This window comes from Mangifera indica, chromosome 6 (genome assembly GCF_011075055.1).
Source record: "Mangifera indica cultivar Alphonso chromosome 6, CATAS_Mindica_2.1, whole genome shotgun sequence".
NCBI lineage: Eukaryota > Viridiplantae > Streptophyta > Magnoliopsida > Sapindales > Anacardiaceae > Mangifera > Mangifera indica.
The window spans coordinates 5,465,400-5,482,804 of NC_058142.1; the positions used below are offsets into that span (position 1 = coordinate 5,465,400).

Consider the following 17,405-nt stretch of genomic DNA (forward strand, 5'->3'; position numbering starts at 1 on the left):
ATTTATGAATAAAATTTCGGTTTTTAAAAATTAATACGAATCAGTTTGGAATGGAAAAAGTCTTTTGGCCTTTATTTTTTTTTTTTGGTGTTCTGCACGTACTATTATTGCGATTGTTTGGTGTTGACATTAAATCTGGTCCGTCCATGCTTTAAGATGGGGCGGTTTTTTCTGACAATCTAACGGGCTAGATTCGTCCTACAGCCACAGCTCCCTACAAAGACACTGCTATAAATTTACCTATTTTCCACATCCAATCTCCAGTGTCCAGTTGCACTTCTGATGATCATTCTAATACAATAATGCACATGAGAGCAAGGCCAAGCAACTAAAATTTTAAATCTAACTTGTCAAAATTCATCTAGTAACACCACCACAAGTCAACCATAGGGATTGACTTAAGTGATGAAGGGTCGAGGATTATTTATAAATATTCAGGGTTCAAATAACTTCAATGTGATATACTATAATAAAGCTTATCTTTTGATTTGCCTAATCTCTAATTGCGGGTCTAAGAGGTTGCGGGCCATTGGGATTTTACCACAAGATTTCCCAGGTTAACCCAAAAAAAGAAATCACAATTCTTTTTATAACAGAACACAAAATATTCTTATTTACAAGATCCAGACAATGATGCAAAAAACACAACCCTCATGCTACAAAAATTTGCCAATAAAAGTTCTACTGATCAGCTAATATTTCTCAGCAAGAGAAGAAAGCTATTTGCACACATTATTGGAGCCGACAAAAAGATATCTAAATCTATAATAGAATATGACTGATAGAAGAAATATTGCCAAATGAAACAGGGAGAAAAACAGGACAATACCTTGCCTATGTCTTCATTTCATTTTCTTTCTTTAACTAACAGAAGTGCAGATTGATTGCCGATTGTACAGCCTGACTACCCCATTAGGGAACTGTTGTCTGTTTCTTCCCCGTTTTGAGACAACTATAAATCCTTCATCATCCCCATTTTTACTGTTTACATCTTTTGTTTCCAGTTGCTCTTGATCATTGGACTGAGAAGCCAAATTTGTCTTGCCTTTTTCATTCCCATAAAGAATTTTTATGATTGCCCTGTCATTTGCTATTGCATCTGAATGATTTTCTGAATGCTCGAACTTCTTCTCATCACCTGCACACTGATTTGGAGCATCTATATTATGCTGGACTGAGTTTACGATGAAACTAAGCAGTATCTGCCTTGCCAGCTCTGACTTCTCAGCTTCTGTACAGCTCTTTCTTGAAGTATTATCCATAACTTCATTGTTGGATAATTTATCACTGTTCTCATCTTCTGCCTCACTCGTTTCATTTGAAGAGTTTGACCCATTCAAGGTATTTGAATCTGAATTTCCAGGATTTGTTTGCCAACCTCTTCTCGGTATGAACTCAGGTGCATGTGGGTTCATGATTCTTGAAGACCCAAATCCGTTTCCTTCCATGATGGGTGCATGATATTTAGGAAAACCATGCTTCATGAAGTGAGAATGATTAGTTCTATAGTAGAGTGGTGATCTAGGCCCACAAGGAACTCTGGCAGCAGGTGAAGGTCCAGCTGGCTCTGCAAGCATGCCTTGACTAACTCTTAAACCAAAAATACTTGTGGCAGCTACTGAGTTTATTGGGTGAGTCGTGGAGAGAGCTCCTGGATTGAATGGTTCAGCTGCTGCAGAAAGCTTATTCCCATTCATTTCTATCGGCTTTTTGTGGTTAGTGGAACAAGAAATATCCTCAGGTTCTTCAGCCGTAGTTTCCAGTGGAATTATACATTCATGAGCTTCTTTTGTTTGTCCATTATCATGTACATCCTCAGCTGGAGGGATATCATTAGTTGTCTCCTCTTTTGATGTCTCAGATTCAACAATGCATTCCTGGGTTTCAGTTTTTATGTCACTTACTCCTACTTTCTCCAGTAATGGCTTTAGTACTGTTCCTGGTGGTGAAACAGCCACTTCTTTGTAAGATAGTGACTTGGAAGCCCAGGAAGTCAGATTTGCTGGATTGGTCAAAACTTTAGAACCAGAAGGTTTTGCCTTCAGTTTAATTGAATTCTTCATTGATGACAACTCAGTTGTACTGTTCCTTTGAGTTATTTGCTGTGCTGAAGATATAGTGTCTCGCCTATTGCTTCTTTCTCTAAGTTTTGAATGTCCAGAACTGTTTGTGTTTAGCTTTGCAAGAACTGGTCGCCTCTGGCCTGATTTCCAGCCAGTAGCATTTCCTGACCTCCCTTTTGGATTGGCTTCTTGCCACCCTTCATCTGAAGTTGTTTCTTCAACAAGTTCACCAGAGATTGTCAGTCTGTGTCCAGTAGTATCATCATTTTCTTCTGGCTCTTCAGGATGAACCTTGCTTATCCTTACTTCCTCTGTATTGCTTTCTGTGACAGTCTTACCATCTTTCATTCCATCATGGAGCAAGGCTTCCTCAGCTATCACATCATGAAGTGCTTCATGGTTCTTCTCACCATTCTGCAATACCTGAAATTTTAACCAAAAGCATTGTTAGCATATAATGTCGAAAAAAAAAAAAACGTGGATTGAAAGAATTTTTAAAAAGTTAACATCATCCTCTTCTTGCATAGTAATAAAATTACATCAATACACTCTATAGATAAAAAAGGTAAATGGAATCCATGTAAGAACGTTTGGACACTTGATATTTGTTTTGGTGACCAACAGCATCATTTTTAAGTTGAGACTTTAATGTTGGAAAAACTCCACTAAATGAGAATTTAAGCTAGTGTTTAAACAACATGTTATGCAATTTGGCTAAGGGTTTTCACAGAAACGGTCAAAGAGAACTAATATGTTAAACTGTCAGCAAGGTAATATCCTGCACTGCAGATCGTAATCCCATCTAAAATGTACTGTAAGATTAGATGGCTTTGTTAGGCCTCCAACATGAAAATGGATTGGAAGAACTCCATTAACCATAAATGAAAAGGTTTTCCTAGTATCACTAATTCTGGAGAATTGCAATCTAAAAAGGAGAAATCTATTATACCCTTAAATTGCACCTCTCCTAACACTGTTCAATGCATAAGAAATATCTACTACCTTGGCACGTCGATGTTTCCTCTGTGCTTCATTTCCTTTAGAATCTTGATCAGGACTTATGTAATCCAGGAGATCTGATACACTGCAAAAAAGGGTCACAGGTTTGACAGAGACACAAGAAATATTTGACAGTGTAAAAACAAAGTAATTTGGGAATACCCTATTAATACCTCAGGTGGCCTTTACTTGCAATGGATACTTCTGGCTTTGGAGTTCCATTTCGTGCTGCTTCTTGCTGCTCTAGAGCTTTTGATTCAAAATATTCAAGCCATGCAGCAGCATCCTGCAAAAGAGGGAAAAATTACTGCAGCCATTTATAATATGAAAACTAAAGATACTCCCATGACAGTTAATACACCTAAAACAGTGTAATACTTCACTAGTTTATTTTCTATTAATCTCAATTATCCACCCTTTCTTAAAGGTAGCCAACAAAAAAGAAGCCAGCCAGCTAGCAAACCTCCGAATCAAGAAATAAAATATGACTACATGCGGGTACCTGAGTACGCAGGTCTTCTGGTCCAAGTTTTGCTTGCAGTATCCTAAGTGTAGTTTGTTCATGTTGCACACTTAATGAATATGCTTCCATCAATGAAAGAGCTATGGCTATTGCATGATAGCTTGCAGCTGTCTGCAAGGTGAAAAGAGAAAAAAAAGAAAAGAATGTTCAGTTTATGGAAAGATTACACATGCAGAATTTGCAGATACATAAATAAATTACACATACACACAAACATGCAGGATGAGATCAATGATACTTCATCTTTTGCAAAAATTGTTAGTGAGATATTATCTTGAGAGACAGAGACCTGTATATGATCAGCTCCTAATAGTCTTTGGTTGCATTTAAGAGCTTCATGTAAGTATCTAAGAGAAACATGAACATTTCCCATGCCCTCTTCCATCATAGCCACGTTTATATATGTTGCAGCAGTATTTGGATGTGAAAGTCCACAAGTAAAATGCAAAAGGTACAATGCACGATTTACATATCTGCAAGAAATGTGTAATGAGATCAAGAGTGCCAAAAATAGAGAAAATAAGCTTAAAAAATTTATGTAAGAACCATATTAGTTCAGGAATAAATTCAACAGAAAATTACATTTTCTGTGACTTCCACCTCATCCTTAAATTATGTGGAGCTTAGTTAGGTAGAGAATGAGAAGTACAAAGATAGTTTCTCTAGTTAATAAAGTACATTTTAAAAAACTAGCTTTCACTTACTTCAGAGCCAACTCAATGTGTTGAAGGCGATAATAAAATACTGAAAGATCCCCATAGCCTTTCATTGTATCTGGATGGTCAAGACCAAGTTCCCTTTCATTAATATCCAAAGCCTTCTGCTGATATATTGTTGCCTAAAAAGACAACAACAAAAATCTTGAGTGAAAACACTGCCACTCTCACATAGTCATGCTTTTTATATAATGATGAATCAGGAACTCAAACTTTCCACTCAAGAACATATATATGGAATGAAGATATGATAATGATTAGAATCCCAAAGTTAAAACATAAATATATCTCAGAATGGTAGAGAACCTGATTAAAATCTCCAGTATGATAGAGAACCAGAGCCAGAAGACTGTAAGCACTTGCAGTAGTACGGTGGTATGGACCACATACAGCAATCATCTTTGCTAATGCCTTGAAATGAAAATAATATATTTTCTGAGATCAACAGTCCTACTATAAAAAGAAATGTAGTTCACGTCTGGATTGACTGGAATTACCTTTGTTCCATAATTGACAGCATCGTCCACTTTTCCTTTATCCAGAGCTAATTTAGATGACTCTAATAAAGTCCTTCCATCAGCTGAAGTGCATCCCACATGCTGTAGAAAAGCGTAAAAAATGGAAAAATTACATTAAATCTATAACCAGCTGGCTCACTGAGAAGAAAAAATGTAAACCAGTAACAGACTTGGAGAGGGGAGAGACAGAGCTACCTTGCACACAGGAACCATGCAGACAATATCTTCTTTTTTGAAGGGGTTCGGGCATTCCATATCATAATCTCTTGGAACCAACTCCAACCCAATCTGGATAAATGATTACAAGTATAGTTCAAGTATTCAACATAAGTAGCAGCTAGAGCATACAAAAAAGATCGAAACTTACCTTATGGCAAAGCCCACGGAGAATCAAAATCTTTCTCAGATGCTGAAACTCATCCTTTAGGGACCAACCAAATCTTATGCTAACAAATTGGCGTAACCACTGAATTTTAAGAGCATGATCTTTGTTCAAGCTTTGATCATCTCCCATTCCAGAGCTGCCAAGTAAGAAATTTAGGGACGATGCTACAGTCGCAGCAAGGTCTGCTATATTGTCAACAGATGCAACAATAGCTTTCACTGCATGCTTGAAAGCCCGAGTAACCATCTCATGAATACAAAGTGATTGGATGTGAGGAAGCTTCTCTGCAAGTTCAACCTGATTCGTAGGATGGAATTAACCCCAACAAGTCAATTTCTCAAAGAAATTTGTGTCTTACAGAACTAACTACTGACTAGGATGATTCTAAGTCTTGGAAGAGTAGAAAGTAAAAATTTCCATCATGTAGCATGATATTCAAAGGGAACAACAGCACTGCAGTAGCAGCTGACTTTAGAGGATCACACTCTTACAAAGGAAAAGACTAAAACTCAAGTGTGTACATACGCTGGAATTATGGGTGTATGCGTGTGATAGAGAGAGAGAGACAGATAGACAAATAGACAGGAGAGATGGATAAATTTCCTTACCACGCGACCTAAGGAGCACATCTGTAATCCCCTCAAATGCATAAAGTCAGTTAGTGTGCGGCCATCAACTGGAGAAAGCCCAAGTGATCCAAAGTCTGTTACCTAATGACGTAATAAAATTAGACATATAGACAAACAGCATGCACAATCATTTGCAATATAAACACTCTGAGGTCTGAACATATAAAATAGTACCAGCTCCGGTAAAGCAATTTCATCATAATATTTGAACGCCATTTTCATAAGCTCATCCATTGTCTGTTGCAAAAAGTAAACTGTAAGAGTTATTCTGGAGGAAACAAACATAAAGATTGTCCCCATAACAAGAATACTTAAAATCAAAAGAATATAGTGGGCAAAAGAGGTGTACAACATCAACGGATAAAAAAAATAATTATTTACTTCAACTTTTGAAGATGAATGCAAAATATTTTTGGAACTGATTCAGAAACCTTTAAATGGACACTGGTTCCAGATTCTTTCAATCGCAAGAAGGCTTCTTCAGATATTAGTCTCTGCAGCTCCATCTCACTATTGAGCTCCCCATTGATTTGCTTTCCAGCATTTGTTTCCACATTCATTCTGCATGGTCCAGTATTATTTTCTTCCTTCAAATTTGTGCTAAAAGGTTTATTATCCCTCTTTTTCAAAAATTTAAATTGTTTCCCAAGACCTTTCACGGCATGTTCAGCTTCATTATCAATCCCAGATCCCTTAGAATACAAATCTGTTGGTGTTTCCTGCTTCTGTAGATACTGCAACCAACAAGAACCAAGTTCCCATCTGATAGACCTTTCAGAAGAGGTTGGCTCCCCCTTTAACTTGGTCAAACTTCCTTTAATCACTGTCCGAACAAGTCTTCTAGAAGCGTCTGAATAATCCAAATTGCACCGTGGTGACTGGCTTCCTACCATTGATTCAGCAGCGAAAGATTTGTGCAGCAGAAACCTTAAGCTGAAAATTGTTTATCATATAAAAACTAAGTAAATGAAGAAAGACATAAATACATACAACATAAGTATTGTCAGTGCAAACCTGTTAGCAATTCAGCAAATATACAAAAAAAGATAAGAAAGGCAAAAATTGACCTATTTCAGTGACTTGGCATAACCTTAGTAGCAGTATCATGCAACTTTATTTGTTCTTTGAACTTATACAATGTGTGCTGTAATTTCATTAATATAATGAATGCAGACCAGTCAGGGCACAAGCTAGAAATAGTCAAAGTGTGACATTTTACTTTTGGGAAAGCTACTGAGTATTTCCTGCAACCTCGGTGTATCATTTACATGGTAAACCACAATGCAGAGGAGAATTGTACATAGAAGTTAGAGAATCCTCAAATATTGAAAATAAGTAGAGTCATTTCCAAGTCTACAGTGTTCTGTTAGCAGAGTAGATATTTCTAACATGAAATCAGCTATTTTTTCTTTTGCTTATTCATCAAACCAGGACTAGAAGACAACCCCAGTAAGAATTCCCAGATAAAACTCCACTTAACAATAAAAAAATCAGTGATTATATCCCATTGTAACGTCAGAAAGAGAACCAGGAGCTCCTTTGAATTAAAGATCCCCAATACCAGCAATCAAAACATTTTCTATCTAGTTTAGATAGCGAAAATTCCCCCATCATAAATTCATATGTGATAGATAGTACACTGTGTAGCTCATACTAGTTTGTACCTAAAAACTAAATTTTCACATTCTCCTACAATGTGATTTCCTATGTGAACAAAACAGCAGATTGCTCAAATATGTTGACAATGAAAGCACGAGTCATAATTCAGACCTATTAATATTAAGAGCATTCGCTCCTCCATCTTGTTGGTCCTCAATTTCAAAATCTTGTGCCTCAAACTTTTCTTTCTTCACATCACCAACAACTTTTACAATTGCAGTGTATCCACAATGCCTTACAATGACATTGCCCAATGAGGAAGAATCCTGTAAAGTACAATATTATCCATATGTTAATAAATTAAAATAAAGATCGAAAACAGAATCTAGTTTTTCTAAAAGCTTTCTTAAGAAAAATAGAAATATATTGTTTCTAGAAAGAAAAAGAAAGAATCTAAAATGCTGAATAATCCTGCAATTTAACCCAGTTGAGATGGTCCAATCATGTACAACCAAAATTAATAGGCTGCCCCAAAGAGGGGATAATGAGATTAAGTTGAACAAGCTACAAAGAGAAAATCAAAGAGCATGAGGATCAAAACAGTAAAAAAGAGCTGCTATCATGAGATTCTCAATAGTTAGGTTATACACTAAAGTGAAATTTTCTAAAAAGAACCTGAACTATACCTGTGAGTAACATGCACGCACACAGACACACAGACACATATATAGAAAGCAAATGACATAGATAAGTAGGTCAATATCTGAAAAAATAAGACCAAAAATATAAATGAGAGAGACACCCAACACAAATCAAAATGCACCTCCCATGATGGTAGAGCTATATCCCACTACCATATATCTAAAGCCACTTAATGAACTTTTCTTAACATGTGTCTGTGTGTAAAAAAGGATGAAGGAATGAAAGAGAAATTTACATACATGAACAACCACACTCTCATCTGCAGTAACCCCTTTAAGTAAATTCCTTTGAGCAATTTCCTTAGTAGACATGCCAGATGATTGATTGCCGTTAATTTTTATTTCAGACTTAAAGCTTGCATCTGCAATATCACGTATTATTGTAATGGACAAGTCCCCAACACGATCCTCATGTAAGACTGCATCAGGGTGCTGATTTATTGTTTTATCATTTAAACTAGAATCAATGAGATGGCATATTGCTCCAACAGCTTTAAAAATTGAGACATCAACAAATTTGCTATGCAACAAGAAGGCCTTTCGGTCTCTAATCACCCTCTCCTCTTCAGTTTTGCAAGGAAGCTTAGCTAGTATAGCAAATTCTGTTGCCCATGGTCGTAAATCCTGTTCTCCATCTCTTCCCTGGCCCCCACCATTTCCACCCCAATTCTCATCTTCTGCTGGCAGGGGTATGAAGTTTGACGGAGACTCAACAATAGATGGGGGAACAAGCCATGTATTACATCGAAATCCGTAAGGAAGATTACCAAACTGAAGAAAGGAAATAAATAAAATTAATCAAAGCTTACACACCTTTTCTTTAAAGAAAAGATAAAATAGAGTCACAGTTGCATTTACAGTGGAAAAATAACATGTTGTACATGAAACATTACCTTGTTGTGTTCAACAAAAGCTTTCATTAAGGACTCATATGCCTGGATTAAGCACATATAACAAATATTAACCAAAAGATAGCAGCATGTAAAAAACTAGAATAAAATCCATGTAATGCAACACAATCCAGTTGCATATTAGCCAAATTATAAGGTATAACCAACCAAATAGCTTCATTTAAAAAAAAATAGTACTGGAAATTAAATGGCATAGAAAACTGGAAAAAAGTCAAGAAATAGCAGTTGCATATTAGTCAAGAAATAACAGACTTATATCATATTTAGTTTACTTCTCTGATTAAGAGTGTTGCCAAATGAGTTATATTTTCTTGACTTACTGATCCCCTGAATACTTCCATTATGTTTTAAAAAAAGAAGATTTCATTATTCGCTCTATACAGTTGCATTTAAGAAATCACTAAAACTACTCCACGAATGCTAAACAACCTTAAAAACAGAATGGAAAGTTCAATCTGAAAAAACTCTGCTGTTATGGCTGACATGAAGTTGACTGCAAGTGAGATTTTACAACCCAACCTAATGGCAGCACTACATTCAAATGCAATAATGCAGCTATGCACATGGAACCATTTTTAAAGATATACATCAAAACAAGTGCAGACCACTCACATTAGAAAAAGCCCGACTGAGATTTTGCAGAAGATCAACCAGGGAGTGGCATTGAAAAAATAGTTTGCCCCATGTATAAAACCCCTTTACTGATGCAACAACTTGTATTAATTTCCCATTGCAGATCTTTATCTGTATGCATAGAACACAGTTTCAGTTTAACTGCACTCAGTAACAAAGAAAAGTAGCAAACATCAGATTCAAAAAGAAAAATTAAAATAAAATAAAATTAAACCTACGTCATCAAATAATATGGTTCTAGCTAAGATCTTACATTTTCATGAACAAAACTCTTTAAACATATGCAGGGTAATATTTAAAAAACAATTGATTTTTTGGGATGAAAAACCTTTTTATAGTAATTTAAACCACACCATCTTTCTAGAAAGCATTCTGAAGTTTCAGAAAATCACTTTATAGGTGTTCTTCTCAAGTGTACTTAATTTGTATGTTAGTACTTTAAAAAAAAGGTTATTTTCGAGAACATCAATTGATCTTCACATTTTTCACCTGAATTTCAAAGTAATCGCCATCTCGCTTCTCTTCATCTTTACGCTCACATCTCTTCATATCTGCAAACCGAAATTATAAAAAGGAAAAAACTAAAGAAATAAACAAAAATTATAAACTTCAATTTTTATAGAATAAACGAACAAAATCCTCTCCCAAAAGTAAATTGATATAATGATTATAATGATACTAACGAACTTACGTAAGATGGGAGGAGAGAGGTGCGAGAAAGAGAAGAAGTCATAAAACTCGGAGAGTTTCGGCGTCGGGCGAATGGCAGCCATGTCCCAACTCGGTGAGATAGGCGATGTAACCGAAGCGCCATCGGAGGATGACGTGGCACATGGACCATTTCGGTCATCAGACGGCGCAGGCGTATTTGGTGTAGACTGGCGCGGCCTACATCCATTCTTTTTGGCGCGTGATTCTAATGATGGCGGTGAACGGGCGTTTCTGGACCTGGAGAACCTGGTGGTGCAGGCTACGATGTCTAAGAGTCTCCGCAAGTGAACCAACGCCTGAGATTCGTCAGTATAGTCCTCTGTTCACATAGTGGCAAAAACGTAAATAAAAAAATATTTTCCTGCTTTAGAATTAAAATGGAAAATATTTTTACAGAGTTTCAAAAATTATGAATAATCCCAACATGATTAATTATTAAAGTCAACCCCGTATATTTAAGGAAATGTCAAACATCACTCATAAACAAAAAAATGTGGCCAACCTATTCTAAGGGGTGTTTAGTTGAGGTGTTTTAAAGATTACCTTAAGGGTGCGTTTGGTTAAAGGTTTTTAAGATTACCTTGGTAATCTATCTTTTATTCCCTTGTTTGGTTTACCAGTAATAAAAGATTACAGTAATCTTCTATTACTAATGCTGACGTGACAGGTAATATAGGTGGTAATCTGATTACCACATTCACCTTAGATATTTAAAGATTACTGGAGTAATCTTGAGTTTATTATAGAAAAAATATTATTTATTAATTTTTTGAGATAAAAATAAATTTATTTTTAATTAATATGACAAATAATATAAAAAAATATTTAAAAATAATTATATTCAAGGGCATTTAAGTAAAATATTTTACTAGTAATCTTTTATTACCTTTAACCAAACACAATAATTATTTATACCTATCAAATTTTATCAAACATAGTAAGCATTTATACCCAGTAATCTTCTAAGTAATCTATCTTCAAGGTAATCTTTCTATTTTAGTAATCAAACATTACCCAAACCAAACGCCCCCTAATAATTTATTTTTTATTACTTATATTATCTTACTTAGTTTGTCAGTAATAAAATATTACAGTAATATTCTATTATCAATATTAAAGTGACAGATAATATAGGTAGTAATTTGATTATTACATTTACCTTAGGCATTAAAATATTACCAAGGTAATCTTGATTTTATTAAAATTATATTATTATTTATTAATTTTTTAAAACAAAAATAAATTTATTTTTAATTAATATAACAAATAATATAAAAATTATTTAAAAGTAATCATATTCAATGGCATTTAAGTAAAATAATTTACTATCATCAATTTTTACCAAATTTTATCAAACGTAGTAATTATTTATACTCAATAATCTATCTTTAAAGTAATTTCTCTATTTTGATAATAAAACATAACTCAAACCAAATACTCCCCAAAAAATATCTTAGTCTTACTTAATGAGAGGTGTCAATTGAGATAAAACATAATGGTGAGGTCAATAGCACATTTGACAAGTCCTTTCCATGCAACAAGGTTAACTAGAGATGATAATTCGTTCCAAGATCAGATCTTGGGTCCACCCCACTCTCAAACGGAAGGGAATTCCTTATTAATAGGGGATGAAGATAGAATAAAAACGAAAATAAATATATTTTCGATTTATTTCCTCTATAGTATGTCCTCTTTTTGATTCATTGTCTCCCTTATATACTTTTTAAACTTTTATGTATTGAATTATTTTAAAAAATTTTAAATTGTTATAGATAAATCCTATATTAAATTACTTAGATAGAAATTTTTTTCGTAAAAATGAAACGGAGATTTCTTATCATTTTTATCTTAGGGATGAAATAAAAAATGAAAATTAAGATGTACAACTCTTATCTAATCCATTCTCATCTTTATCAATCCTAAAGCCATGAAAGCAAAGCATTTACCAAAACTACAAAAATCAGCGTTTGGTTAGATTAGAGCCCATTAGCCAACATAGTGCCTTCACCAAAACGCAATAACGTTATTGTGAACAAGGCGGCCGGAGAAAGAAGCAAAACATGGCGATGAAAACAATGTGCAAAATTAATGCAAGTGGACCCATTACCAAGAAGCAATATTCACACATTTCAAATTTATGCGTTTAGATATTTTCCACACACGTATCAGGCCGAACCTGATGCAAAACGCATTTTTTTTTCTTGATATACACGTAATTAATGAGTCTCATCGAAAACGACAAGATTCTTGTATTAATTATACTAATCGTATTATATATTAAAAAAATTATTTTTATATTATATATTATAATATATTTTATGATATATTTTTAAATAATAAAATAATAAAAATTTATAATTAACACAAAATTAGTTTTTAAAATATAAAAAATATCTTTAAATTTTAAAATTTTTTTATATATAATTTTATTATATTATTATTTTCTCCAAAAAAGTATATTAATTTATATTAATAATATATATTATATTATAGAATACGTATACGTATACGTTTATTATATCATATTATTTAATATACTTTATAATACATATTGTTTTTCATCTATATCATCTCATATCAAAAATACGTATCATGTATCATTTATCATAGCGTACTAATAATTATGGTATTAAATTATCTTTAAGTTTCTTTTAAGAGGTGATTTAAGAGGTAAAATATATGAAATTTTCAAGAGAAAGACCTAGGTTCGAGACTCAACTGTGTTATATCAAAATCAAACTTTTATGAGGCGTTTGATTTAAAGAATGTTTTGTCATTAAAATTGGAAGATTATCTTAAAAATTACTGTGTATGAATTATTATTATATTTGATAAATTTTGATAAATATTGTGTTTTATTAGAACTAATAAAAGAATGTTAATATATTATTTTATTTAAATTTCTTTATATACAATTATTTTAAAATATTTTTAAGTTATTTGTTATATTAATTAAAAATAAAATTATTTTTACTTTAAAAAATTAATAAATAAAGATATAGTTATAATAAAATCAAGATTATCTTAATAATATTTTAATATTTAAGATATGATAGTAATCCACCATAAAATTATTTTTTCAATTTAATCCACCATAAAAATTTTTAAAGTTTATTAATGAAAAGCTTAGAATATAGTTATTAGGTGCCTGAAAGTAGTAATGTTTTATGGTAGAGAGAATAAATTCAGATTTGAAACCACCTAAAAGTATTTTTAAAAAATAAATTATTTTATTAAGAGAAAGAGAGCTTCACCAACCTTCAACCATTTTAAGCAAACATGGCTTCAGATGAACCACCTCTACTCTGTCATTTAACCTCTGCCCTTTGACCTGATAAATTTAATTAATTAATTAATTAACTTTAGGAAAATAATTATTCATAGTGAAAAAATAGTAATATTTTTTTTATTGCAAAGTCAAAAATAAATAAAAATATGAATATGTTACCTCATGAGACAAAGAGTAGTTTGTCAGGTGGCAAGTCTCTACATTCACTGCCAGTAGCTTTCTCACATCAAGGATCTTGTCTGTGGAGATGCCCTTCACATAAGCAACAAATAATTATGACAATTAATTAACTTTATTAATTATCTACCCTTAATGCTAATTAATTAAAATTAAAAATATTCAATGTTATTGAAGAACAAAGGAAGGAAATATGTTTACCTTGAGAATCACTTGTGTTTCATATGGAGTGATGACTGTTATATCAAGAAGACTGGGCACCACTGCACAAAAACAAAAACAAAAATATGAACAAGAGGTTATGAATGCTTCCATTTCAACAACACTAATTTTTTTTTGGGTAACCCCTTTGGAGCGGAAGGTCCAGTGATATCCACTAAATAAGATAAGTTAAGAGGAATTCAAATTCATGTATTTTTATACATGAAACCTCCTTTTTGTGATTCAAGTTGTTTTGAATGAGAGTGATTTTCTTGTCTGTAAAATAAATTCAAAAAGAGACTGAAATAAACCTTTCTCTTCTTTGTTCTTCTTCTTCTCAGCTTTGGCTTTGTTAGACTTTCCTCTGCCAGACCTTGGGGCCATTGAAGTAATCTCTCTTGTGAATTTCTTCAAACACCTGACCAAATTATTCAACAATCCAGTTGCAGTAACATTGACATTATCACAAACAGATATTCAACATAGAATCCCACTCCACCATTGACAAAATATGAACCATGCAACAATAAGTAGTAGAATCCAGTTTCAGTAACATTGACATTATCACAAACAGATATTCAACATAGAATCCCCCTCCACCATTGACAAAATATGAACCATGCCACAATAAGTAGTAGAATCAGAAGCAGAAATGAAAAAGTGCTTTTAACGAAAGCGCTTTCGTGAAAAAAAAAAAAAAAAAAAACTAGTAAAGAAGATAGGATAAGGCGTTTTAAGTTTACCCTCTTTGCGGATTTTTAAGCAATCTTGGCCTCTCCTTCTTGCTGAAAGTAAAAGCCTGATTGCCTCTCTGATTGCCTTTCTCCCTCTCACTAATTACAAGGAGACTGCATGAAGACAACAACTGAAATTGGTGGGCAGTGGGACAGGATTTTGGGCCGTTGAAATTGTGACACGTTGCAGATGATGGTGGGTTTGCAGTTGCAATTGGTGGACCCTGAGTTTTGTTTTTTTCCTTTTTTTCTGATGAGTAATACCATTAGGGTTGAATTATTTTTTTGAAACAAAACTAATTATTAAATTAAATAAATTAAAATTTTATTTAAAAATATTGTAAAAAATACTTAAACTCATGTTTTTTTTATATATACACTCCCTCTTTTTGCATTTAAAGGATATTTTTTTTATTTTTTTTCTTAATTTGCAAATAAAATAGTTTGTGATGATGTAATTTTGATTTGTTATTAAAAAATTGATTTCTTATTTATAGTTTTGGAAAGTAAAAGGTGAACACGAAAATTTACAAATTTTCATTAATAAAAGCCTAGCTTAACTCTTCTTCAATCGAAAGTTAACAATTACAAGTGATAAGGGTTAAGTTTACAATAATAAAATTATGTGTACATATATTAAATTAAGTATAAAATAATATTCTATTACATAATGACATATTATTTATGTATCTAATTATATACTAAAAAATATCTATACATAACGTTGTTATCCAGTTTAACAACAATGCATATTCAAAAGTGAGAAATTTTAGGTTTGTAAATTATTGAAATTAAACATTAATGCAATGTTTTCTAAATCACAAACAAACACGGACTTTCCTTCCCAAATAATAATTAGAAAGTTCTAGATAAAATCATGAATTTTTATAACAATAAAATTACGTGCATAATTTTATACATAACTAATGATAAGTTATTATGTGATTGAATATTATTATATTTTAAATTTTAAATTATCCAATCATACGATGACATATTGTCAATACACAAAGTTGTTTTGAAAAAAATAATTTGTTTTTAAAGTATGAAGAATTTATTTTATATAAAATGCAACTCCCATCCACCATGGATAATCCCAACTCCCAACCATTCCTTATAACCAAATTAATTAAAAAAGAGTAAAATGAGAAAAGCATGCAAATATATATATATATATATATATATATATATATATATATATATATATATATCATATCGATCTGTAAGTTAAGATAAGATGTAGATAACACACGATCTTGTTCAAGGTTGTAATAAAAAATAAAGCTCATTATCTATCATGATTTCTATAGTTGAATCAATTACAAGACATCATAGCAACACACAGTCATTAATCTATATGTAAATATAGAACGTAATCGATAAGACATCATAAGCATTTGAATCAATTCAATAGTCATCACATGGCTCACACATGTATCGCATTAAATGCCTATGAAAAACTATGTTAACAACAAAAAGATCCTAACTGTCTATATGTTGTTCACTTGTGTAAAAAAGACAAAGAGTTTTTGCAACCTTACGTGCACTCCAAAAATCGGAGAGCAATTGTTATGTAGTTAAAATTTTTTCATGGTTAAACTTGCAGATATAACATCTATAGAGATAATTAACTATCAGCAAATGGATGTCATACCAGTTCATAGCTAATAAGTCACAGAAAATGTACAATCTCATCTAAACGTTGTAATAAGAAAACATGGGTAATTATTTGTTACAACTTTCATAATCTTTCTAACATATGTAATAATTTCTTATTGTCGTGAACCACTTTCCACAACTTCAATAATTACAATCAAAGTAAAATCACCCTTTTACTATCTTAGAATTATAACGATGTTTATCAAATCACATAACTCTAAATTTGACTTAAACAATTACATATGTAACTGTGGCCTCTACTAGTATAAATTTTGGATAGTGGACGAGCTAAAGGATAGCCACCTATAGCATCTTACCGGCACATTAACATTGTAATACTACTTTTCGTCCCATATCATTTGGATAATATCACTATCATAGAGACAAACTTTTTGTTTTTCTGATTGAATCATGTTAAAAAATTAGTTTTTTGATCTTTTTGTATCTCTTCATCTCCTTAATTGAATTTCACAATAACTCTGTATACTTCTCATTGATGCAAATCTCATATCAACAAAGTCTTTAAATTCATATTTTTCATGAATTGAATTCTATTTAATATGGGTAGGAGGAGAATAAATTTTTTATAAATGAAATCAAAATCAAGATTATATCATTCTTCCTATGTTTGTCATTTTTTATTTTTTGGTTAAAATTTCCAAACAATTAAAATTACTTATCTGTCCATATCGAAGATTCACAAATCTCATGTACTAACTTTCATTTTTCGTCTAAACGTCGACGTTACAAATTACAAATTTAGTTTTTTATATTTTGCCCTCTCAAGCTTTGGAACTTTGCACTTTAGCCTCAACAAATGAAATTATTTAAGGTCCTCTTATTCGCTAAACATTACATTTTTGCTTCCCAACTCCCAACATTTGTGAAGTTTCTACCAAGTTTGGAGTAGTGGGAAGAGGGCTTTCCTTTTGCAATATTATTTCATAATTAATTAAT

At 32.4% G+C, this 17,405-nt stretch overlaps 1 protein-coding gene across 1 annotated transcript; it reads right to left on the bottom strand.

The window, feature by feature from the left end:
• Positions 1–557: 557 nt before the first annotated feature.
• Positions 558–14,909, bottom strand: LOC123218741 (protein TSS-like). Its single transcript, XM_044640333.1, has 24 exons — positions 14,799–14,909; positions 14,367–14,473; positions 14,056–14,117; positions 13,837–13,929; positions 13,647–13,719; positions 10,369–10,707; positions 10,167–10,228; positions 9,657–9,788; positions 9,027–9,068; positions 8,374–8,904; positions 7,604–7,758; positions 6,265–6,766; positions 6,008–6,070; positions 5,813–5,914; positions 5,187–5,501; positions 5,015–5,107; positions 4,799–4,900; positions 4,608–4,712; positions 4,290–4,423; positions 3,875–4,058; positions 3,565–3,696; positions 3,236–3,348; positions 3,066–3,147; positions 558–2,486 (listed from the first exon to the last, which is right to left on the bottom strand). Exons 2-24 carry the CDS (start codon positions 14,437–14,439, stop codon positions 861–863), a joined length of 5,115 nt encoding a protein of 1,704 aa, XP_044496268.1. The 5' UTR covers positions 14,440–14,473; positions 14,799–14,909; the 3' UTR covers positions 558–860.
• Positions 14,910–17,405: the final 2,496 nt, after the last annotated feature.

Coding starts and splice junctions, on each gene's coding strand:
- LOC123218741 (XM_044640333.1), bottom strand. CDS start 14,439: ATGGCCCCAAGGTCTGGCAGAGGAAAGTCTAACAAAGCCAAAGCTGAG. Junction 13,930..14,055: donor AAACACAAGTGATTCTCAAG/GTAAACATATTT, acceptor GCTTATGTGAAG/GGCATCTCCACAGACAAGAT. Junction 2,487..3,065: donor GGAAACATCGACGTGCCAAG/GTAGTAGATATT, acceptor TTAAAATTTCAG/GTATTGCAGAATGGTGAGAA.